This window comes from Anomaloglossus baeobatrachus, chromosome 9 (assembly GCF_048569485.1).
Source record: "Anomaloglossus baeobatrachus isolate aAnoBae1 chromosome 9, aAnoBae1.hap1, whole genome shotgun sequence".
NCBI classification, from domain to species: domain Eukaryota; kingdom Metazoa; phylum Chordata; class Amphibia; order Anura; family Aromobatidae; genus Anomaloglossus; species Anomaloglossus baeobatrachus.
Genome location: NC_134361.1, coordinates 216046375 through 216071098, shown reverse-complemented (window position 1 = coordinate 216071098; position 24724 = coordinate 216046375). Strand labels below are relative to the sequence as shown.

Here is a 24724-nt window from a genome sequence, read left to right as displayed (position 1 = left end):
TGCTCCGCAGGTGGCACCCTTAACCTCTCAAATGTCTGCATTCGCGTCTTACGCGATTAATGCTGTCCTAGACTCTACGAGCCGTACGGCGGTGGCGTCAGCCAACTCCGTGGTTTTACGCAGAGCCCTGTGGTTGAGAGAATGGAAGGCAGATTCTGCTTCCAAGAAGTGCTTAACCAGTTTGCCTTTTTCTCGTGACCGATTGTTTGGTGAGCGTTTGGATGAAATCATTAAACACTCCAAGGGTAAGGATTCATCCTTACCTCAACACAGACAAAACAAACCCCAACGAAGGAGGGGTCAGTCTGGTTTTCGGTCCTTTCGAGGCTCAGGCAGGTCCCAATTCTCCTCGTCCAAAAGGACTCAAAAGGATCAGAGAGGCTCAGATTCTTGGCGGACTCAATCACGCCCAAAAAAGACAGCAGGAAGAACCGTTACCAAGACGGCTTCCTCATGACTCTCAGTCTCCTCTTTCCGCATCCTCGGTCGGTGGGAGGCTCTCCCGCTTTGGCGACATTTGGCTGTCACAGGTCAAAGACCGTTGGGTGAGGGACATTCTGTCTCACGGGTACAGGATAGAGTTCAGCTCTCGTCCTCCAACTCGTTTCTTCAGAACTTCCCCACCGCCCGACCGAGCCGATGCTCTACTGCAGGCGGTGGCCGCTCTGAAGGCGGAAGGAGTGGTGACTTCCGTTCCTCTTCAGGAACAAGGTCACGGTTTTTACTCCAATCTGTTTGTGGTGCCAAAGAAGGACGGGTCGTTTCGGCCCGTCCTGGATCTAAAGTTGCTCAACAAACACGTAAAAACCAGGAGGTTCCGGATGGAATCTCTCCGCTCCGTCATAGCCTCAATGTCTCAAGGAGATTCCTAGCATCAATAGACATCAAAGATGCTTATCTCCACGTGCCGATTGCGCCAGAGCATCAGCGTTTTCTACGCTTCGTTATACAAAGCGAACACCTGCAGTTCGTCGCGTTACCTTTCGGGCTGGCGACAGCCCCTCGGGTCTTCACCAAGGTCATGGCAGCAGTAGTAGCAGTCCTGCACTCGCAAGGTCACTCTGTGATCCCGTATTTGGACGATCTACTTATAAAGGCACCCTCTCAAGAGGCATGCCAACACAGTCTGAACGTGGCACTGAAGACTCTCCAGAGGTTCGGGTGGATTATCAACTTTTCAAAGTCAAATCTAACCCCGACCCAATCACTAACATATCTTGGCAGGAGTTTCATACTCTCTCAGCGATAGTGAAGCTTCCACTGGACAAGCAGTGTTCTCTGCAGACAGGGGTGCAATCTCTCCTTCAGGGCCAGTCGCACTCCTTGAGGCGCCTCATGCATTTCCTAGGAAAGATGGTGGCAGCAATGGAAGCAGTCCCTTTCGCGCAGTTTCATCTGCGCCCTCTACAATGGGACATTCTCCGCCAATGGGACGGGAAGTCGACGTCCCTCGACAGGGATGTCTCCCTCTCTCAGGCAGCCAAGGACTCTCTCCAATGGTGGCTTCTTCCCACCTCATTGTCAAAAGGAAAGTCGTTCCTACCCCCATCCTGGGCGGTGGTCACGACAGATGCGAGCCTATCAGGGTGGGGAGCAGTGTTTCTTCACCACAGGGCTCAGGGTACGTGGACTCAGAAAGAGTCCACCCTTCAGATCAATGTTCTGGAAATCAGAGCAGTCTATCTTGCTCTGCGAGCCTTCCAACAGTGGCTGGAAGGCAAGCAGATCCGGATTCAGTCGGACACTTCCACAGCGGTGGCGTACATCAACCACCAAGGGGGAACACGCAGTCGGCAAGCCTTCCAGGAAGTCCGGCGGATTCTGACGTGGGTGGAAAACACAGCATCCACCATATCCGCAGTTCACATCCCAGGCGTGGAAAACTGGGAAGCAGACTTTCTCAGTCGCCAGGGCATGGACGCAGGGGAATGGTCCCTTCACCCGGACGTGTTTCAGGAGATCTGTCGCCGCTGGGGGATGCCGGACGTCGACCTGATGGCGTCACGGCACAACAACAAAGCCGGCTACCTTATGTGTTCCCACCTCTGGCATTGTTGCCCAGAGTGCTCCGCAAGATCAGGTCCGACTGCCGTCGCGCCATTCTCGTCGCTCCAGACTGGCCAAGGAGGTCGTGGTACCCGGATCTGTGGCATCTCACGGTAGGCCAACCGTGGGCGCTACCAGACCGTCCAGACTTGCTGTCTCAAGGGCCGTTTTTCCATCTGAATTCTGCGGCCCTGAACCTGACTGTGTGGCCATTGAGTCCTGGATCCTAGGGACCTCAGGTTTATCTCATGAAGTTGTTGCCACCATGAGACAGGCTAGGAAACCATCCTCCGCCAAGATCTACCACAGAACGTGGAAGATATTCCTATCTTGGTGCTCTGCCCAGGCAGTTTCTCCCTGGCCATTTGCATTGCCTATTTTTCTTTCCTTCCTGCAGTCTGGGTTGGAAAAAGGTTTGTCGCTCAGCTCCCTTAAAGGTCAAGTCTCCGCGCTATCCGTATTCTTTCAGAAGCGCCTGGCGCGACTTCCTACGGTACGCACGTTCCTGCAAGGGGTTTGTCATATCGTTCCCCCTTACAAGCGGCCATTGGAGCCCTGGGATCTGAACAAGGTTCTGATTGCTCTCCAGAAGCCGCCTTTCGAGCCTATGAAGGTGATTTCCTTTTCTCGGCTTTCACAGAAAGTGGCTTTTCTGGTGGCGGTCACGTCTCTTCGGAGAGTGTCAGAGCTGGCGGCGTTATCTTGCAAATTTCCCTTCCGGGTGTTTCACCAAGACAAGGTAGTACTGCGTCCAATTCCAGAGTTTCTTCCCAAGGTGGTATCTTCCTTTCATCTCAATCAGGATATCACTTTACCATCTTTGTGTCCGCATCCACTTCACCAATTTGAAAAGGGTTTGCATCTGTTGGACCTGGTGAGAGCACTCAGGATCTACATTTCCCGCACGGCGCCTCTGCGCCGTTCGGATGCACTCTTTATCCTGGTCGCTGGTCAGCATAAAGGGTCGCAAGCTTCCAAATCCACCCTTGCGCGGTGGATCAAGGAACCAATTCTTCACACCTACCGTTCTGCTGGGCTTCCGATTCCATCTGGACTGAAGGCCCATTCTACCAGAGCCGTGGGTGCGTCCTGGGCATTACGGCATCAGGCTACGGCTCAGCAGGTGTGCCAGGCGGCTACCTGGTCGAGTCTGCACACTTTTACCAAGCATTATCAGGTGCATACCTACGCTTCGGCGGATGCCAGCCTAGGTAGACAAGTCCTTCAGGCGGCGGTGGCCCACCTGTAAGAAAGGGCTGCCTGACAGCCCGATCACGAGGTATTCTTTTACCCACCCAGGGACTGCTTTTGGACGTCCCAATTGTCTGGGTCTCCCAATTAGGAGCGAAAAAGAAGAAGGGAATTTTGTTTACTTACCGTAAATTCCTTTTCTTCTAGCTCCAATTGGGAGACCCAGCACCCGCCCTGTTTTTTCTTAGGGTTTTGTTTTTCGGGTGCACATGTTGTTCATGTTGATAAGTTAAGTTCTCCGATATTGTTTATCGGATTGAATTTGTTTTTGAAACAGTTATTGGCTTTCCTTCTTCTTGCTTTTGCACTAAAACTGAGGGACCCGTGCTCCCACGGGGGGGTGTATAGCCAGAAGGGGAGGGGCCTTACACTTTTAAGTGTAGTACTTTGTGCGGCCTCCGGAGGCAGTAGCTATACACCCAATTGTCTGGGTCTCCCAATTGGAGCTAGAAGAAAAGGAATTTACGGTAAGTAAACAAAATTCCCTTCTTCTGTGGGTGTAACGTGCCCGTCTTATGGCTGCGGATGTGCCCATCTGTCAGGAGAGGACGCGAAGACCTTCAGGTCCAGCCTTGTACTGGTCGCATGTTGTATGTTTAGTGCTGCAGGTCCGATTCTGCTGGTTCTCATTAGAAACGGTCAGCAGCTTTACGTTGGATCCTACTGGACTGAGACTACTCTGGGGATCGATCATTTTGGGAGAGACACTGAACAAGCAGCGATTCTGGGAGATTTCAGCTCTGAAGATTGGAGAATCTATGATTTCAGCTCTGAAGATTGGAGAATCTATGATTTCAGCTCTGAAGATTGGAGAATCTATGATTTCAGCTCTGAAGATTGGAGAATCTATGATTTCAGCTCTGAAGATTGGAGAATCTATGATTTCAGCTCTGAAGATTGGAGAATCTATGATTTCAGTTCTGAAGATTGGAGAATCTGATTTCAGCTCTGAAGATTGGAGAATCTGTGATTTCAGCTCGGAAGATGGAGAATCTGTGATTTCAGCTCTGAAGATTGGAGAATCTGTGATTTCAGCTCTGAAGATTGGAGAATCTATGATTTCAGCTCTGAAGATTGGAGAATCTATGATTTCAGCTCTGAAGATTGGAGAATCTATGATTTCAGCTCTGAAGATTGGAGAATCTATGATTTCAGCTCTGAAGATTGGAGAATCTATGATTTCAGCTCTGAAGATTGGAGAATCTATGATTTCAGCTCTGAAGATTGGAGAATCTATGATTTCAGCTCTGAAGATTGGAGACTCTATGATTTCAGCTCTGAAGATTGGAGACTCTATGATTTCAGCTCTGAAGATTGGAGAATCTATGATTTCAGCTCTGAAGATTGGAGAATCTATGATTTCAGCTCTGAAGATTGGAGAATCTATGATTTCAGCTCTGAAGATTGGAGAATCTATGATTTCAGCTCTGAAGATTGGAGAATCTATGATTTCAGCTCTGAAGATTGGAGAATCTGTGATTTCAGCTCTGAAGATTGGAGAATCTGTGATTTCAGCTCTGAAGATTGGAGAATCTGTGATTTCAGCTCTGAAGATTGGAGAATCTGTGATTTCAGCTCTGAAGATTGGAGAATCTATGACTCAACACTGATTTCAAAAGCTTTCATCTGCCGTCTGGATGATGTACAGACGAGGTGACTGACAGGAGGTGTCATCTGAGGGTGCCAACACGATGCTCTGCCTGGAAGCATAGCCCCCCAGTGGCTTCTGGGAATAGACTTGTGCCCCCTGTGTGATGATCTGGCGCTTTGTTACATTGTATCCTGCGGGCAGGAGGAGGTACGTTGTGCCTCGGTGTCTCCTGCTGATACTTTGCCTCGTTGCCATGGTTGCAGCTTATGTGATACAGTAAATTCCTGGAAACTCCTTGTGATGTTCTTTTGGGTTCCGTTGAAAGTGCTCAGCTGGAAACCCGAAATCTTTATGTAATGCGATTACATTTCGCAGTTGTCTTCTCGGGTCACACGAGCATTAAAGGCTCCGTCCCAATCGTCTTGGTATTTGGCCCTTTTCCATTAAATGTGGCATCGTGGTGCAATCTGATACAGCTCGGGGCCCGGGAGAGTCATCAGTATTCATCTTTTTAAAGTTTATTTTTGGTATTTTGTTAATTTTATGCTTTTGGTAGTTTGCACTAATGGCTATGGATGTCGGGTTTCTTCATCTCACACGGACTGACCTTTCATAATGGCTGTAGATAATGATGGTGATGATTGATGCGATCACCAGCGCTGGGGATGATTGACGGACGGGATGATTAGCTACAATTAGAAAGGGGAAAGATGCATAACCGAAGGAAGAACTTTCTGACATCTCCACTGAAAACTTGTTTTCTTCATGGGTCTTCAGATATATAGATTTTTTTTATGTTCTACATTTTTGTGGTGCAACGTAAAGGTGCCGAGACGCAATAGAGGAAATGTACAGTGCCGCAATATGTCAGCAGTGTCCTGGGGCAGAGTCCTCACTGGGGACCAGGCAAGGGCTGAGAGGTTTCTTTACTACACACGGGCACACAGTGTATCCACTGTCTCTGACATCATGGCCCCCTGTAAAATACAGTCTCCTCTCTGTCTGCACCGCTCTACATCAGCTCCTCATCTTTGTCCACCACTCTATCCATCTTCTCCACATTCTGCCTTGACCTACATTTGTAACACCCTACCCGCCCTCCTCGCCACAGTAATGCACTGCCCTACATCTCCTCCTCATCTCTATCACTTTGTCCTTTCCAAAGTGCTGCACCACCCTATATTTCCTCATCTCTACCACCCTACCCGTCCTTTCCACAGTGCTGTACCATCCTACATCTCATCATCTATACCACCTTACTCATCCTCTCCACAGTGCTGCACCACCCTATATTTCCTCATCTCTACCACCCTACCCATCTTCTCCACAGTGCTTGACCACCCTATATTTCCTCATCTCTACCACTCTACCCATCCTCGCAACAATTCTGCACCGCTCTATTTCTCCTCATCACTACCACCCTACCTGTCCTCTCCATGTGCTGCACTGCCCCACATCTCCTCCTCATCTCTACCACCCTACCCATCTTCTCCACAGTGCTGCACCACCCTATATTTCCTCATCTCTACCACCCTACCCATCTTCTCCGCAGTGCTGCACCACCCTATATTTCCTCATCTCTACCACCCTACCCATCTTCTCCACAGTGCTGCACCACCCTATATTTCCTCATCTCTACCACCCTACCCATCTTCTCCACAGTGCTGCACCACCCTATATTTCCTCATCTCTACCACCCTACCCGTCCTTTCCACAGTGCTGTACCATCCTACATCTCATCATCTATACCACCTTACTCATCCTCTCCACAGTGCTGCACCACCCTATATTTCCTTATCTCTACCACCCTACCCGTCCTTTCCACAGTGCTGCACCATCCTACATCTCATCATCTATACCACCTTACTCCTCCTCTCCACAGTGCTGCACTGCCGTAGATCTCATTTCTACCACTCTAACCGTCCTCTCCACATGCTGCACCACCCTACATCTCCTGCCTCATCTCTACCACTCTACCTGTCCTCTCCACAGTGCTGTACCGCCCTACATCTTCTCATTTCTACCACCCTACCCATCCTCTCTATTCTGGTAATGATCAAACACTTTCATAATCTGAACCTCGCACTTCCATTTCTAAGACGTTTCTTGCGCTGCACCAGTTTTTTGGAATGCACTACCCCAGAGGATCCTGGCCTATCATCTTTTTTAATAACTGTTGTTTTCCTTCTTACAATGGTCCTCAGATTGTGGTCCCTTTTTCCCCTCTGTCTCCCGTGCCCTCTACATTATACTTGGTGGCAGGACCACATATCCCAGCACCTCTCCCCTATTTCCCTGTAGATGGCTGCCTCTTGTGAGCGCCGTCCTGGTGTCTATTGGTAGGTGTGAATACGTTGTGATTACATATAGTAAAGTCTTCCTAATATTGGGAATAACGTACACATGAGAAGTTTTCTCCTCTTCTTCTATTTTGTAAGCCGGGGGTTAATGTGTGTGACCGCAGCGCCCCCCGGACCGCCGACCCTCTCCCGGATTCCTCCTCCATTATCGCGCTTCTGATATGAATCATGTAACAGATCCTTGATCGAAACTGAAATTGCCTCAAATAATTACAGCTCCTCGCAGGGTAATTACGGTAAAACAACACACGTCTCCCGCGCTCTCCCCGCTGCGACCGCCCACATGTCAGCGCCGGGCGGCACTGCTTATTATCTCCTAAATATACCCGTGTGAACCCCAGTGTGCGCCCCTCCGCTCTGCCCCATCCTAATTTTCCTGTCTAATATATCTTACATGTCTCAGGATTGGGAAGATTCTGCGTAAAGCCGGGCGTAGTCCGGAGAATAAGAGATCTATAGTTCCCAGTGCTGCATTCCAAATTCTGGAACCGCCGGACCCTCCGATCACTGACCACTAAAACCTAAGCATCTGCCCCTCTTACTGCTGCCCAAGGTTCCCACTGATGTTTGAGCTTCCTCTTCCAGCAGGAACAGATGTGACCTCTGCAGCCGATCAGTGACCTCACGTGAACAATGCTTCAGTGATTGGCTGCAGTGGTCACACATGGCCAGTCTGTCCTGGTCATATGGACATGTAACTACTGCAGTGGTCACAGGCTACTTTTTGCTGGAGGAGGAGGAGGACAGCCAGGTACCCAGGCAGCGGTACGAGGTGGACAACCCCTTTAAGAATCGAGTATGTTTACTTCGACATGCCCGATCCTTTATTCTCAAGGGAAGTACCTTACTGCCAGAGGTGTCTCTCAGTGGCTTGTCCGCTCTCCCCTTTGAGAACACATGCATGCTCAGCTGAACAGAGTGTGCATATGAATGGGTGGGATCTTCTTAGGAATAGCTATCGGACCAGCTGAGTACATATACATGACCTTTATGCAGACCATTTGCACAGTTTGGTTCCATATTTCTGTAGTAGGAGATATGCCGCGCTCTCTTCTGCGTCCTCCAGCCACCTGACCGACGCCATATAATACATTACTCGCTGCAGCCGCCCGCACTGGGGACTCTTCTCATTGTGTTCAGTTATTTCGATTTTTTTTTTTTCTCCTCTAGTAACTGTTCCTCTCTCTCCATCCAGGACCCATCACTGTTAAACAATCGCGTGACCCTCCACCAAGTCAAGGGCGGCACCGTCCTCTCCCGACAAGGGGACCAGGTAAGTCACTGCCAATATCCCCTGACTGCTGCAGTCACTCACTGCCAATATCTCCTGACTGCTGCAGTCACTCACTGCCAATATCTCCTGACTGCTGCAGTCACTCACTGCCAATATCCCCAGACTGCTGCAGTCACTCACTGCCAATATCCCCTGACTGCTGCAGTCACTCACTGCCAATATCCCCAGACTGCTGCAGTCACTCACTGCCAATATCCCCTGACTGCTGCAGGCACTCACTGCCAATATCCCCTGACTGCTGCAGGCACTCACTGCCAATATCCCCTGACTGCTGCAGGCACTCACTGCCAATATCCCCTGACTGCTGCAGGCACTCACTGCCAATATCCCCTGACTGCTGCAGGCACTCACTGCCAATATCCCCTGACTGCTGCAGGCACTCACTGCCAATATCCCCTGACTGCTGCAGGCACTCACTGCCAATATCCCCTGACTGCTGCAGGCACTCACTGCCAATATCCCCTGACTGCTGCAGGCACTCTCTGCCAATATCCCCTGACTGCTGCAGGCACTCACTGCCCATATCCCCTGACTGATGCAGGCACTCACTGCCAATATCCCCTGACTGCTGCAGGCACTCACTGCCAATATCCCCTGACTGCTGCAGGCACTCACTGCCAATATCCCCTGACTGCTGCAGGAACTCACTGCCAATATCCCCTGACTGCTGCAGGCACTCACTGCCAATATCCCATGACTGCTGCAGTCACTCACTGCCAATATCCCCTGACTGCTGCAGTCACTCACTGCCAATATCCCCTGACTGCTGCAGTCACTCACTGCCAATATCCCATGACTGCTGCGGGCACTCACTGTCAATATCCCCTGACTGCTGCGGGCACTCACTGCCAATATCCCCTGACTGCTGCAGTCACTCACTGCCAATATCCCCTGACTGCTGCAGGCACTCACTGCCAATATTCCATGACTGCTGCAGTCACTCACTGCCAATATCCCCTGACTGTTGCAGTCACTCACTGCCAATATTCCATGACTGCTGCAGTCACTCACTGCCAATATCCCCTGACTGCTGCAGGCACTCACTGCCAATATCCCCTGACTGCTGCAGGCACTCACTGCCAATATCCCCTGACTGCTGCAGGCACTCACTGCCAATATCCCCTGACTGCTGCAGGCACTCACTGCCAATATCCCCTGACTGCTGCAGGCACTCACTGCCAATATCCCCTGACTGCTGCAGGCACTCACTGCCAATATCCCCTGACTGCTGCAGGCACTCACTGCCAATATCCCCTGACTGCTGCAGGCACTCACTGCCAATATCCCCTGACTGCTGCAGGCACTCACTGCCAATATCCCCTGACTGCTGCAGGCACTCACTGCCAATATCCCCTGACTGCTGCAGGCACTCACTGCCAATATCCCCTGACTGCTGCAGGCACTCACTGCCAATATCCCCTGACTGCTGCAGGCACTCACTGCCAATATCCCCTGACTGCTGCAGTCACTCACTGCCAATATCCCCTGACTGCTGCAGTCACTCACTGCCAATATCCCCTGACTGCTGCGGGCACTCACTGCCAATATCCCCTGACTGCTGAGGGCACTCACTGCCAATATCCCCAGACTGCTGAGGGCACTCACTGCCAATATCCCCTGACTGCTGAGGGCACTCACTGCCAATATCCCCAGACTGCTGCAGGCACTCACTGCCAATATCCCCAGACTGCTGAGGGCACTCACTGCCAATATCCCCAGACTGCTGAGGGCACTCACTGCCAATATCCCCAGACTGCTGCAGGCACTCACTGCCAATATCCCCAGACTGCTGCAGGCACTCACTGCCAATATCCCCAGACTGCTGCAGGCACTCACTGCCAATATCCCCTGACTGCTGCAGGCACTCACTGCCAATATCCCCTGACTGCTGCAGGCACTCACTGCCAATATCCCCTGACTGCTGCAGGCACTCACTGCCAATATCCCCAGACTGCTGCAGTCACTCACTGCCAATATCCCCTGACTGCTGCAGGCACTCACTGCCAATATCCCCTGACTGCTGCAGGCACTCACTGCCAATATCCCCTGACTGCTGCAGTCACTCACTGCCAATATCCCCTGACTGCTGCAGTCACTCACTGCCAATATCCCCTGACTGCTGCAGTCACTCACTGCCAATATCCCCTGACTGCTGCAGTCACTCACTGCCAATATCCCCTGACTGCTGCAGTCACTCACTGCCAATATCCCCTGACTGCTGCAGTCACTCACTGCCAATATCCCCTGACTGCTGCAGTCACTCACTGCCAATATCCCCTGACTGCTGCAGTCACTCACTGCCAATATCCCCTGACTGCTGCAGGCACTCACTGCCAATATCCCCTGACTGCTGCAGGCACTCACTGCCAATATCCCCTGACTGCTGCAGTCACTCACTGCCAATATCCCCTGACTGCTGCAGTCACTCACTGCCAATATCCCCTGACTGCTGAGGGCACTGAATAGCCTTCTCGATCTATGTCAGGATTTTCTCTGCACAGAGCCTCTTTCTGCACGGAGAACCCGCATAGCCTCTGTGTGCGGAGCCTCTCTCTGCGCAGAGCACCCGCAGAGCCTCTGTGTGCGGAGCCTCTCTCTCTGCGCGGAGCGCCTGCAGAGCCTCTATGGGAGGGGGCCCTTTCTGCACAGGACACTTTTTTTTTTTTGGACAAACCCAAGTGGCCTGCAGTGAAGATGAGACGCTATCTGAGCTTTATCCAGATTATGTCCCGCACCGGACGTGCAGCAGGAAGATTTCATTACACAGCACAACAAATAAACACTTTTTGTCTGCTACTTGGCAAAAACCATGTGCGCTATACTAAATCGAATGCGCTGAATCCAAATCTGAAGTTAGTTTTTTTGTAGCACGTCAGGATATTAAGTTATTCCAATTTTTGTGAAAATTAAAATAAGCAATTAATAAAGATACAGAATCGTTATGTCCCACAGTTTCACAACATGTATTATCATTTTTATTGAAAAAGAAGTATAGGTAAATAAACCAAAAAACTTAAAAATCACTTATAGTAGCTTAAGAAATCGCCTTGAACTCAGCAGAGTACTTTTAAAAGTGCTTCAGGCACTTGCTTTTGCGCTTGTGAGTGGTCCTAGTGGCCCGTTGCAAAAACCAGCAGTAATCGCCCATCATGTTGGGGTTAAAGCGACCTGGGTATCTTTTTTCCATAGTAGAAATGTCCTGGTGGAATCTCTCACCATGTTCGTCACTGACATTACCCATATTTGGAGGAAAAGTCAAGATGTGAATGTAGGAAATGCATTTTCAATGACATTCGGGCACCATGCATTTCGTATGCTTGAAGCATATTGTCTATTAGTTCAGCATAATTTTCTGCTCTTTCGTTTCCAAGGAAGTTTTGAACTACTACTATAAATGCATCCCATGCACTTAGTTCAAGTAGGGTGAGTTCTTTCTTGAAGATTTCATCATGGATTAGTTGGTGGATTTCCGGACCAATAAAGATTCCTGCTTTGAGTTTGGCCTCAGTTTTCAATGCACTAAACTTTTCCTTGAGATACTTAAATCCATTCCCTTGACGATCCATTGCTACTACAAAATTTTTCATTAGTCCTAGTTTAATGTGAAGAGGTGGAAGATAAACTTTAAGTGGATCGACAAGTGATTCGTGTTGAACATTGTGCTTACCAATCTTATGTTCATCTCTATTGGGCGACCGTTTAATTTTATAATGGTTGTTGTCATCTCGACTGTTCCATAGGCACAGAAAGCACATATGCTTAGTGTAACCTAACTGCAAACCAAGGACTAGTGCAACAACTTTGAGGTCAGCACAAATGTTCCATTGATGTTCTGAATATTTAATCAATTTCAGAATGATCTGCATAGAAGCATAGGTCTCTTTCATTCCAACCGCATGTGCAATGCCTTCAACAATGCCTGAATAGGCGTATGGCCTTTTCTAAGTATAACTCAAAATCTGGACGTGCTGTGCAAATTCTGAGTGCATATTTGGAATCAGCATGTTCAAATTAGTAAAGAACACATGTTTTACCCTCAGTAGCAAAATCATTGTTGTGCTGTGTTATCCATATGTGGTGTGTGTATTTTTTTCTACATGTTGTACTATTAATCCGTGCACCACACAGAAGCCCCCCCCCGTGTACCACACAGAAGCCCCCCGTGTCCTAGCGTGTAATTCTGGTCCATATCCTCGTCTCTCCGGGGTCTGTGCTGCCGGTGTGACGTGAGCGCTCGGAGCCGGCAGAGCTCTCTTATTTACAGTGAATGACACAGCAATGAGCGGCGAGGCTCCATGTGTGACTCCGGCCTTTTCACCACTTCACAGAAATCTAATGTATTTTTTTTTAATTAGGCTTTTACGTTGGAAGCTTCTCTGTAGGATCCTGCAGCCGCGTGTCCAAAATCCGTTTCTAATTAGATCAAGGGTACATGGGGGGAGGGGGGGATGGAGCTGATACATAGCGACTGTATATACACAATACACCAGCACTGCACACACTGCAATACAGTATCCCGCTCTGTCATTGTGTCTGTGACAAAAAAATCTACAATATCACAATACCTGCCATTACCAACTAATACAGAATGAAGATCAGCACAGAGTCAGTAATGTAATGTATGTACACAGTGACTGCACCAGCAGAATAGTGAGTGCAGCTCTGGGGTATAATACAGGAGGTAACTCAGGATCAGTAATGTAATGTACACAATGACTGCACCAGCAGAATAGCGAGTGCAGCTCTGGAGTATAATACAGCAGGTAACTCAGGATCAGTAATGTAATGTATGTTCACAGTGACTGCTACAGCAGAATAGGGAGTGCAGCTCTGGAGTATAATACAGGAGGTAACTCAGGATCAGTAATGTAATGTACACAATGACTGCACTAGCAGAATAGTGAGTGCAGCTCTGGAGTATAATACAGGAGGTAACTCAGGATCAGTAATGTATGTACACAGTGACTGCACCAGCAGAATAGTGAGTGCAGCTCTGGAGTATAATACAGGAGGTAACTCAGGATCAGTAATGTATGTACACAGTGACTGCACCAGCAGAATAGTGAGTGCAGCTCTGGAGTATAATACAGGAGGTAACTCAGGGTCAGCAATGTATGTACACAGTGACTGCCCCAGCAGAATAGTGAGTGCAGCTCTGGGGTATAATACAGGAGGTAACTTAGGATCAGTAATGTAATATATGTACACAGTGACTGCACCAGCAGAATAGTGAGTGCAGCTCTGGGGTATAATACAGGATGTAACTTAGGATCAGTAATATATGTACACAGTGACTGCACCAGCAGAATAGTGAGTGCAGCTCTGGAGTAAAATACAGGAGGTAACTCAGGATCAGTAATGTATGTACACAGTGAGTGCAGCTCTGGAGTAAAATACAGGAGGTAACTCAGGATCAGTAATGTAATGTACACAGTGACTGCACCAGCAGAATAGTGAGTGCAGCTCTGGAGTATAATATAGGATCAGGTAATGTATTTGTGGATTTGTTATGTCATTATTCCTGCATTTGTCAGGCGTTCTCTATGTATCGTGCGCTGTATATAATCTGTGGAGATGGGGACGTTGCGTTCCTGTTTCTCTGGGGTTTGTGACCTCTTCTTGGCGTTGGGATCCTTTTCTCCGTCTGTATTTCTCCATGTGCAGTCATGCTGTGTCTGACACTGGGCGTTCAGTAATATTCGGGCGTCTCACCGCTCTGTAGAATTTGACAAACCCTCTGCTCGTTGCTCCTTAGGACGTCAACATCCGGTTCGTCATCTCCGGACTCCTCCACGTTTACCAGAGGAAGATCGACCGCGAGGAGGAGACCTGCCTCTTCATCACCCACCCCGGGGAGCTGGTCGGGCAGCTGGCCGTCCTGACCGGGGAGCCGCTCATCTTCACCATTAAAGCTAACCGCGACTGCACCTTCCTGTCAATCTCCAAGTGCCACTTCTACGAGTAGGTGACCTCCGGTCTGAAAGAAAGTGACCTGTGTGACATATCTGTGTGTGAACGGACTCCTACACCACGGAAACCTCTGCGAGACTAACCCTGATTTCAGGTCACATTGTTTCAGTTTTCTTATTTAAGAGGAACTGTAAACTTTCGTTGCCTCCATGAGGCTTCCCTGTGTGTATGAGTATTCATTTTATCTGTGTACCTGTCATTACACCAAAAACGGAGTAACAGCCTTGTCTTGCTCCTCCTCCTCCACAAGATAAAACTGCTTTTGTTGCACGTTCCATATCCATGATGTGTCCTGATTTCCCTTGCTCTGTAACTTACCATTCGCTCTTTTTAAGTGGACAATACTTTTTCATTAGCATTCTGCCAGCACTATAGGTACAGGAACTCTCTTCCTAGCATTCATTGCACCTGGCTTGCCTGGCGTAATCTAAAATCCCACGTCTCTGTAATGCCTGTTTGTAGTTTGACGGAGAGGAGAAAAGGAGCATAGAGACGCAACCGGCGCCCATCTTCTGCCATCCTGCATGGCATCGACAGATTGCACCTGACAGCAGGGAGACACCTAGTGGCAGCCACGTGATCCAACTTGTGGCTCTGGAGTACTGTAGGACTACAAGTTGAAGAATGCCCTGCTGGAGGTTTGGCTGAGCGGTCTTGTGTCCTCTGTATACAGAGCCCCGTCAGGTCGCTCCATGTGACATAATGAGAGCAGCGCTCGTTCCTTGTCCTCGGGCGTGCGGCTCCTGTGATCGGGGACATCTCCGGTGTGTATATAGTCGTCCCTCCTCGGGGCTGGCCTACATTTAGTGTTTTCTTGCTGGTGCGGAGCACAGATACAAATTGCTCTTTTCTGGCTGCAGATTTTTATCTCCAATTTCCCGACACAGTGCAGATTCATCCTGTTATATAACGATATTTACTGGTGAACTCGCTGGACTTGTCAACAAGTAAAAAGATGATGGACGAGACGGTAAAAAAAACCAACAACCTGGTACTGGCATCTACACCTCTGCCTCATTCAGACGCCCTCGCTGCCACCTTCTGTAATAAGGACCACAAGTCCCAGCGAGCCGACTGCCCTGAATCATCACTGTCACGAAACGGGGGGTAGGAAGTGCAAGTTACAGCCCCCTTTCCACCGCCCGACAGACCAAGCAAGTGACGCGCTCTCTAGCGCCCCTCTTATAGTCAGGCCAATTATGGAATTGCCCAACAATAAGCAAGGAGGCCACTATTCTACTGTGCCGATGCTTGAAGGGCTCCCGGTGAGAGTAAGGTATATATTCCCCCGACCTCAGCGGACGGAATATATAAAAACCTCCCCGAATCTCACTGGTCGCCCCACAATGATCCTTGGCATAAACTCGCTGCCACCAATCGATTACGATAACTATTACGCCGAGCACACAGACGTGGGATTCAGGATCGAGATAACAGAACAGCCCAAGATTAATTATATATTTTAATCGGCCTTAAATGGTACACTAGACACTACAATATATACAATATGGAATTTACAGAATATTTACATAGGTCAGAGTCCATCTACAAATAAGACATGGTTACAAACAGAGGCAGATCAGGCAGTTACCTTGTGTCTGGCCACAGGGGGGCGCCGTTCGACCAGGGTTCCAGGGATTTTCTCGCAGGTGTATAGTACACTTGACCCCCGAGCAAAGACAAGCTAAAAATGTCTGAACTGGGTTTTTCAAACTGGCTCAATCCATGTCCCCTCGTCTTTTGGTGACCTCACAGGGGAGCACTGCCCCACCCCTGTCTTGAGTCTAAAATAATACCCCAAAGGGATTATTGGCCATAACTTTGCCTGGGAACGTCATAGGCGGACGCCAATGCTCTCATTTTTACACTTATGATTTTACCTTCACAATGATAGGACACATGGGTAGTCTGCTGGTACCCCAATGGCCCATATCAAATTTGGGATACCTACGCAGGTCCCACACCTATGTAAAATATGTGCTGGAATCGTCATCATGCCCTGATGCCATATTTCTGCTTGACATATTTATAGGAAGCACGGTTCACGAGATATTACACATGTATTCCTGGTGCCGGTCTGTCTCAGGTGTACAGGAGGCCCCTTAATTAGTTAGGAACTTCTTCCACAGTGTGACAGAGGGGGGTCTTCCTTCCCCTTTGTGTTCTCAGGCCTAACAGCTCTGCTAATTTCCATATCATGGGAGATTGTCTTTTGGTCACACAGACAATTTCCTCAAGTTAATTAGCATGCTGATTGAAGCTTCCTTAGGCCTGACGTTCCTTGACAAGATGGCAGCTATAGAAATATGGCTTATGGCTCAGAATATCCCTATATCCTCACACTCACCTTCAGAGAACTCAGAAGGCAGTGCAATATTTGTGGATTGGAGGCGGAGGAAAGGTCAGATCTTTCTGCAAGGTTGGATGGAGCTCTGCGCTTGACCCGCGAGTTCTGGAGGTGTCACTTTGCCGCTTCCCTTTACGTGGAGTGAGACCCCGTTAGTCGTGACCTGCCAGCTTCCATCCTTCACCGCCTGCTCTTTTTCCACTCACATTGGCCGTGATTAAATTTGGCGACAGAGCGGGACTAATCCTGTTATTTAGTCATGGTGGTCTGCGCAGCGGTCGCGCTGACAGCTCTGTGCAAACACAATATCCTGGGGTGAAATCCAGACTAAACTACGGTGGTGGAAATGAGCAGGACATGGCGATAGCACCAGCAGAATTGTTCCTCCACTTGTTGGCTATTAACCCCTCAGGAGCTGCATTCTGATGTGTTCTCCGATTGCAGGATAATGCGGGAGCAGCCCAGCGTGGTTTTGGGGGTCGCCCATACAGTCGTGAAGAGGATGTCGCCTTTCGTGAGGCAGATTGATTTTGCCTTGGACTGGATGGAGGTGGAGGCCGGGCGTGCCGTCTACAGGTGAGGCCCTCATGGGAGCCAGTTTAGAGATTTTTGGCTCCTTTTCACATTTCATTAAATGTTTATTTTTGTCCACCCCCAGGCAAGGTGATAAATCCGACTGCACCTACATCGTTCTCAATGGGCGCCTCCGCTCTGTCATTAGGAAGGATGATGGGAAGAAGCAGCTGGCAGGGGAGTACGGCCGAGGAGACCTGATCGGAGTGGTAAGAAGTAACCTCACGGATGGCTCACATTCTGCTCCTGTTAATATCTATACCATATTTTACGGTTTGAAAGACGCTCTTTTCTGCCGCCAAAACTGGGGGGAAAATGGGGCTGCGTCTTACAAACTGCATATGGCTTACGAGGGCGGCAGTGGGGGGTGCAGGGTTGGCAATACGGAGGGCTCAGAGGGGGTGTCACTGCAGTGGAGCATCTCAGGAGGGTCGGCGATACGGAGGGCTCGTGGGTGGTCACGGCGGCGGGGACCATTGGTGTGCCGGCGGGCTTGGAGGAGGGGACGTCGTGGCTCAAGAGGGCAAGGGTAGGTGGGGTGTCGCGGCGGCGAGCACCACTGATCTGCAGGCTGCTTAGAATCGCTGGTGGTTGACACAGTGGACTTAAATGGCTGTGGAGGCCAATCTATGCATGCACTGCCTCTGCGGCCATTTTCTTGCAGTCTGTTGCGTCAACGGCTGGCGATTCAATGGAGCCTGCAGAGCAATGGCACTCGCCGCCGCGACACCCCAGGAGCCCGCAGTATCACCAACCCTCTGTTGCCGCACACTGACCCTCTTTAGCGGCGGTACCCACTCCTTCGAGCCCGCAGCATCGCCGCCCCTGCCTTTTGTGACCTTCCTGACCCACACCACTACCGCCGCTCCCCCCTGGCGAGCTAATATAAAAGGCACTAGGAGTATAACACAGACCCTCTTTTTAACAGTAAAAATGATTCATTTCCGATCTTTCCTCCTCCAAATTTGGAGTGCATCTTATAATCCGGTGCGTCTTATAAAATGGGAAAAAAAATATATATATATATATATATAATTTTTTATGGAATTTTTTTTTTTTTTTTAAATTATATATTTTTTTTGAACATTTTTTTCATTTTTTGCTGAAAACAAGAGGGATCCTTACAGTTGCCTTTCTTCCCAGCGAAGGCCGTGTGGTGCTGATGTGCAGCCTGATCCAGACTTAGTATCTCCATATTTACTCTATATTTTTCTAGAAGATCCGTTTACATAAAGCCCCCAGTGTCTAGGGAGGAATTTAGGTAAAGACTGGTAATGGAGTCTTCGTTCGGGATATTCAGAGACGGTGCCGTATTAGCTGTATATCAGTGCCGATATATCAATGTATAAGACAATGAACACAGACATGTTCTTCTTGAGCCAGCGTCATCAACTGAACTCGTGTATTGCAAGACACCCAATTGCAATTTGCATTTTTAACCTTGAAGCTAGAACAAGGGAGTAAGGAGTATCAAACTCCTTATTTTCTCCCAGCATATTATTTGTTTCTTGTACATTCTTTCTGTGTGAAAGCTACTGATAAGACTTTGCAGCTTCACATTCTGGCTTCATTATCTATGGTTAACTCCTTCATGACTATACAGCTTAGAATTATATATTATGGGTCTATGCGATGGCTACATAGACAGATAATTATGCAACTACATCTACATTTTGATTATTTATATACACAGATATTCTTATTACGTTTGAACACACGAGCTATAGCTCAGACGACCTCCACACCAGGAGATCGGATGCAGATTTGCATGTTTCCATACTTCCATATTTCCCCACCAGTTTCTGTCGTAGAACGGTAACTTCTTCTCCCCGGACGGAGCGACACTTCTGGCACGGAACCATCCACTTAATTGCTTTATCCTAGATATGCCGGCCTTCGAGTGAGCATTAAGATTCAGCTCGGCTTACCGGTAATTGCGCTGCTCATAAATCTCCAAACTCTAGAAACGTCTCCATGCCGGGAGGAATAGAGGTCGCCGCGGCCGTCCACATCGCATGTTTGGCATCTGATTTATGGCAGAGCGGTTTTTCGCTCGCAGTCAGCAGAATCCTCCGCTGCAGTCTCATGTCGGCTAACCTTCCTTTATGGTCTCCTGTATGACGGATGTATTCTGCACACAAGGGCCATGTTTTACACAGGTCATCTCTAGCTGGGTCTCCGGTCACTGGGTCGTACGGGGTGGAGATGTCTGAGGCTTCCAGTATGCACCAGTGCGAGAACCTCTGCACAGTAAACCTGATATCAATTCTCCGGCTGACATTTGTGATGTGGTTTTGGCCGTGCCCAGAGGTTTGAGGACCGGGATCTCGTCAGCCGAGTCTACCAGGTAAAGGTCTATGGCCGGCTTGTATTCTCTGGTCTGGAGTCAGCAGGGCACTAAGTTACCGCAGCCTCAATTGGTGAAAAGGACTAAATGACTTGGAGGTGTGTATCTTTAATGTATGCGCTGGTAAAGGCATATACATCATGTGTATCCAAAGGCAAAAAAATGGCCGTCCGGTGCGCTGCGACTTATATTTTATATACTAGGGCAGGGGTCGGGAACCTATGGCTCTTTTGATGGCCGTATCTGGCTCGCAGACAGGGCTCCTACCTGTCTATGGGAAGGATCAGGGCCGGCGCCAGCACCCGGCAAACCCGGTCAAATGCCGGGGGGGCCCACTCGCGGTGGCAGGAGTGGCGCACCGCTACTCAGGGGGGCCCGGTGGCCATGCTGTCACCGCCCCCCGCCGAGGATCGAGCTTTCAATTGCATCGGCATCGCAGGTGCGGATACAATTGAGAGCAATGATGAGAGAGTGAGTGGCGCGCTCTCTCTTAGCATTCTCTCCGCTGTGACTGTCGGCGTTCTTCTGACAGCTCTGCAGCGAGCGCGGTGACGTCATCACTGCGCGCCTGCTGAGAGGTCAGAGAGCGACAGCAATGGACGATGCGCCGAGGAGACCGGATCAGCGGGGGAACGAGAAGTGAGCCGCCCCTCTACTGACACTGGGCTCCCCTGACTCACAGGCAGGCCACTACACAGCGGCACTAGTACACATAGGGGCCCGGCAGCCGCTCTGCGTCTATGTGTAGTGCTGCTGTGTAGTGGCCGAACTGTGAGTCAGGGGAGCCCAGTGTCAGTAGAGGGGCCCCTGACCTGGAGAGGCCACCAGCCATGTCTGAGCTGCAGGAGTGCTAGTCCTGACCTGCACAGCAGACGGAATCTCCATCCTGCAGGACCTGCGATGATGTCACGCCCATGTGACTGTGTGGGAGGAGACACAGGATGCCGGGCAGAAAGCAAGATACTGAATCCTGAAGGAGATTTGGACACATGATGACTGGTAATAAGAAAAGAGGGGACATGAGGGTGAGGGGGGCTGCAGGGTGAGGGGCATATGAGGGCTGCAGACTGTGACAGAAGCATGTGAAGGGGTGCACAGTGTTTGAGAGGGGTAAGTTGGGGTACAGGCAGGGTGAGATATGTGAGCAGGGTGTGTGAGATATGGGGGTGTATTGTGTGTGATATGGGGGGTGCAGGCTGTATGGGAAGCAGGGTATGTGACATATGGGGGTGTAGTGTGTGAGATCTGGGGGGTGCAGGCTGTATGGGCAGCAGTGTGTGTGTGTGTGTGTGTGGGATATGGGGGGTGCAGGCCGTATGGGGAGCAGTGTTTGTGTGTGTGTGTGATATGGGGGGTGCAGGCTGTATGGGGAGCAGTGTGTGTGTGTGTGTGTGTGTGTGTGTGTGTGTGATATGGGGGGTGCAGGCTGTATGGGAAGCAGGGTGTGAGAGATATGGGGGTGTAGGCTGTATGGGAAGCAGGGTGTGTGAGATATGGGGGTGCAGGCTGTATGGGGAGCAGGGTATGCGACATATGGGGGTGTAGTGTGTGGGATATGGGGGGTGCAGGCTGTATGGGGAGCAGTGTGTGTGTGTGATATGGGGGGGTGCAGGCTGTATGGGAAGCAGGGTATGTGACATATGGGGGTGTAGTGTGTGAGATCTGGGGGGTGCAGGCTGTATGGGAAAAAAAAAAACCAAAAAACTGAGCTGTGACAAATGTTCAATAAACATGCAACATTACAAGCATGTGCATTGCAGCCTCAAGACTAGAAAAAAACCCAAGGAGAAAATTGTAGAAAAAATACCCTGACTATAAATAAATAAATTGCAAGTGCTTAATAAACAGGGTACTTAGTATATACATTTTTGCAAAAAGGTAAGAAGCTGTCTCACCTCGTCACGGTGTACCCATCTGAGACAGTCCCTAACCTACTAAAGTTAAAAACATATTCTGTACCTGACTAGTGTCATGTCAAAACTTCAATATGGATGGTAAAGTGGTTAGCTGGGTCCCAGATTAAATACACAGCAAAAAGTGAGAAGCAGGTGATTGTTCAGCCTCAGTATCAGGAGGGCTGCACCCCCAACTTGCATTAAAGCAAGATAACAGACAAAAAAATGTGTATGTGACATATGGGGGTGTAGTGTGTGAGATCTGGGGGGTGCAGGCTGTATGGGAAGCAGTGTGTGTGTGTGGGATATGGGGGGTGCAGGCTGTATGGGGAGCAGTGTGTGTGTGGGATATGGGGGGTGCAGGCTGTATGGGAAGCAGTGTGTGTGTGTGGGATATGGGGGGTGCAGGCTGTATGGGAAGCAGTGTGTGTGTGTGTGGGATATGGGGGGTGCAGGCTGTATGGGAAGCAGTGTGTGTGTGTGGGATATGGGGGGTGCAGGCTGTATGGGGAGCAGTGTGTGTGTGTGTGATATGGGGGGTGCAGGCTGTATGGGAAGCAGTGTGTGTGTGTGGGATATGGGGGGTGCAGGCTGTATGGGGAGCAGTGTGTGTGTGTGATATGGGGGGTGCAGGCTGTATGGGAAGCAGTGTGTGTGTGTGGGATATGGGGGGTGCAGGCTGTATGGGAAGCAGTGTGTGTGTGTGTGTGATATGGGGGGTGCAGGCTGTATGGGGAGCAGTGTGTGTGTGTGGGATATGGGGGGTGCAGGCTGTATGGGGAGCAGTGTGTGTGTGTGTGTGATATGGGGGGTGCAGGCTGTATGGGAAGCAGTGTGTGTGTGTGGGATATGGGGGGTGCAGGCTGTATGGGGAGCAGTGTGTGTGTGTGATATGGGGGGTGCAGGCTGTATGGGGAGCAGTGTGTGTGTGTGATATGGGGGGTGCAGGCTGTATGGGGAGCAGTGTGTGTGTGTGATATGGGGGGTGCAGGCTGTATGGGAAGCAGGGTGTGTGTGTGTGATATGGGGGGTGCAGGCTGTATGGGGAGCAGTGTGTGTGTGTGATATGGGGGGTGCAGGCTGTATGGGGAGCAGGGTATGCGACATATGGGGGTGTAGTGTGTGGGATATGGGGGGTGCAGGCTGTATGGGAAGCAGTGTGTGTGTGTGATATGGGGGGTGCAGGCTGTATGGGAAGCAGTGTGTGTGTGTGTGATATGGGGGGTGCAGGCTGTATGGGAAGCAGTGTGTGTGTGTGTGATATGGGGGGTGCAGGCTGTATGGGAAGCAGTGTGTGTGTGTGATATGGGGGGTGCAGGCTGTATGGGAAGCAGTGTGTGTGTGTGTGATATGGGGGGTGCAGGCTGTATGGGAAGCAGTGTGTGTGTGTGTGATATGGGGGGTGCAGGCTGTATGGGAAGCAGTGTGTGTGTGTGTGATATGGGGGGTGCAGGCTGTATGGGAAGCAGTGTGTGTGTGTGATATGGGGGGTGCAGGCTGTATGGGAAGCAGTGTGTGTGTGTGTGATATGGGGGGTGCAGGCTGTATGGGAAGCAGTGTGTGTGTGTGATATGGGGGGTGCAGGCTGTATGGGAAGCAGGGTGTCTGGGCCACTGACAGATACAATTGCTCCAGCGGTCACTTAGTACACAAAGGAGTGTTCCTCTCTGCTGCACTAAGCCACCGCTGGACCTAAACAATAATTCGCTGTAAAATAATAAAATAGATAATTGACATAACTGACAATGCGTTGTGTGACATGTCCAATATTCCAGCTTCTTTCTTCTGCGAATGCCTCAAAGCTGGCATTCTCTCAACATCAGGTGGGAAGAATGCCAGCTTCCAGTCATGCGCAGGAAAAAGAAGAAGCCAGACTGCTGGACTGATGTCATGCATCGCAAGTTCACAATGTAAGTTATTTATTTGATTTTTTTACTGCTAATTACCATTGTTTCAGTCCAGTTGTGGCTTTATACAGCAGGGAGGAGCATTCCTTGCTGTACTAAGTGAACATTGGAGCGATTGATCTGTCAATGGCCCTTTAAACATATTGTACGGCTCTCGCGGAATTATATTTCAAAATATGTGGCGTTTACGGCTCTCTTCGCCAAAAAGGTTCCTGACCCCTGTACTAGGGTATAGTGGGGGGAAAAAATAAAATCCCCTGTGCTGTGTTTGACGTATGCCGCAGCGAGGTCCGGACGGCGGAGTCCACCTGTGTCCTCCTGCAGAGAAGACGTTTCTGGATCTTGGAGATTTATGATCAGAGTAGTAAAGTGGAGCAGATTACGATGCAGCGATAACCGGAGATCACACACGGCCGGGTGGTTTGTGTACAAGACGGCGCTGGACGGCGGCGCTCGCTGCCACAGAAAACACTAATGTTATTATCATCAAAAAAAGGATTACCGTGAACACACAGCTTCTAAGCCCGGAAAAAGGGAAATGTAGCGTGACATGCGGCAATATTATATATTCTTTATATGGAGCCGCTCCTGTAAACTCAGTGTCCTTTCTGTGTGCCCGCATAGAAATAGTACCCCACAGTGTTCTCACCCAGTATGATGGCCCCTTCCATACAGTATAAAGTATAGCACCCCCGCAATACCTACAGAGTATGATGCCTGCGCACAGTGTACTGCCTCCACACTCTGTGCACTACCTCTGCGCACAGTGCACTTCCCCCGCCGTGCTTCCATGCACAATGCACTGCCTCCGCTGTGCCTTTTGCGCACAGTGCGCTTCCCCCACCTTGCACAGTGCATTTCCCCCGCCGTGCTTCCATGCACAATGCACTGCCCTCTACTTCTGCGCACAGTGCGCTGCCACCGCCGTGCACAGTGCACTTCCCCTGCCGTGCTTCCATGCACTGCCCTCTGTACTACTGCGCACAGTGCGCTGCCCCCGCCTTGCACAGTGCGCTGCCTCCGCCGTGCTTCCATGCACAGTGCACTGCCCCCGCCTTGCACAGTGCACTGCCCCCGCCGTGCTTCCATGCACAGTGCGCTGCCCCTGCCTTGCACAGTGCGCTGCCCCCGCCGTGCTTCCAT

General features: G+C 50.0%; 1 protein-coding gene across 5 annotated transcripts in view; it reads left to right on the top strand.

Annotated features, from left to right (window-relative positions):
- The window catches only part of PNPLA7 (patatin like domain 7, lysophospholipase), a 207482-nt gene that overhangs the window by 120933 nt on the left and 61825 nt on the right, over positions 1 to 24724 (top strand). For all 5 annotated transcript variants that reach the window (XM_075324460.1, XM_075324462.1, XM_075324461.1 and 2 more), the window contains 4 exons: positions 8444 to 8521; positions 14298 to 14503; positions 17304 to 17435; positions 17518 to 17641. In XM_075324460.1, coding sequence (XP_075180575.1) covers positions 8444 to 8521; positions 14298 to 14503; positions 17304 to 17435; positions 17518 to 17641 — 540 coding nt within the window. The remainder of the gene's footprint in view (positions 1 to 8443; positions 8522 to 14297; positions 14504 to 17303; positions 17436 to 17517; positions 17642 to 24724) is intronic.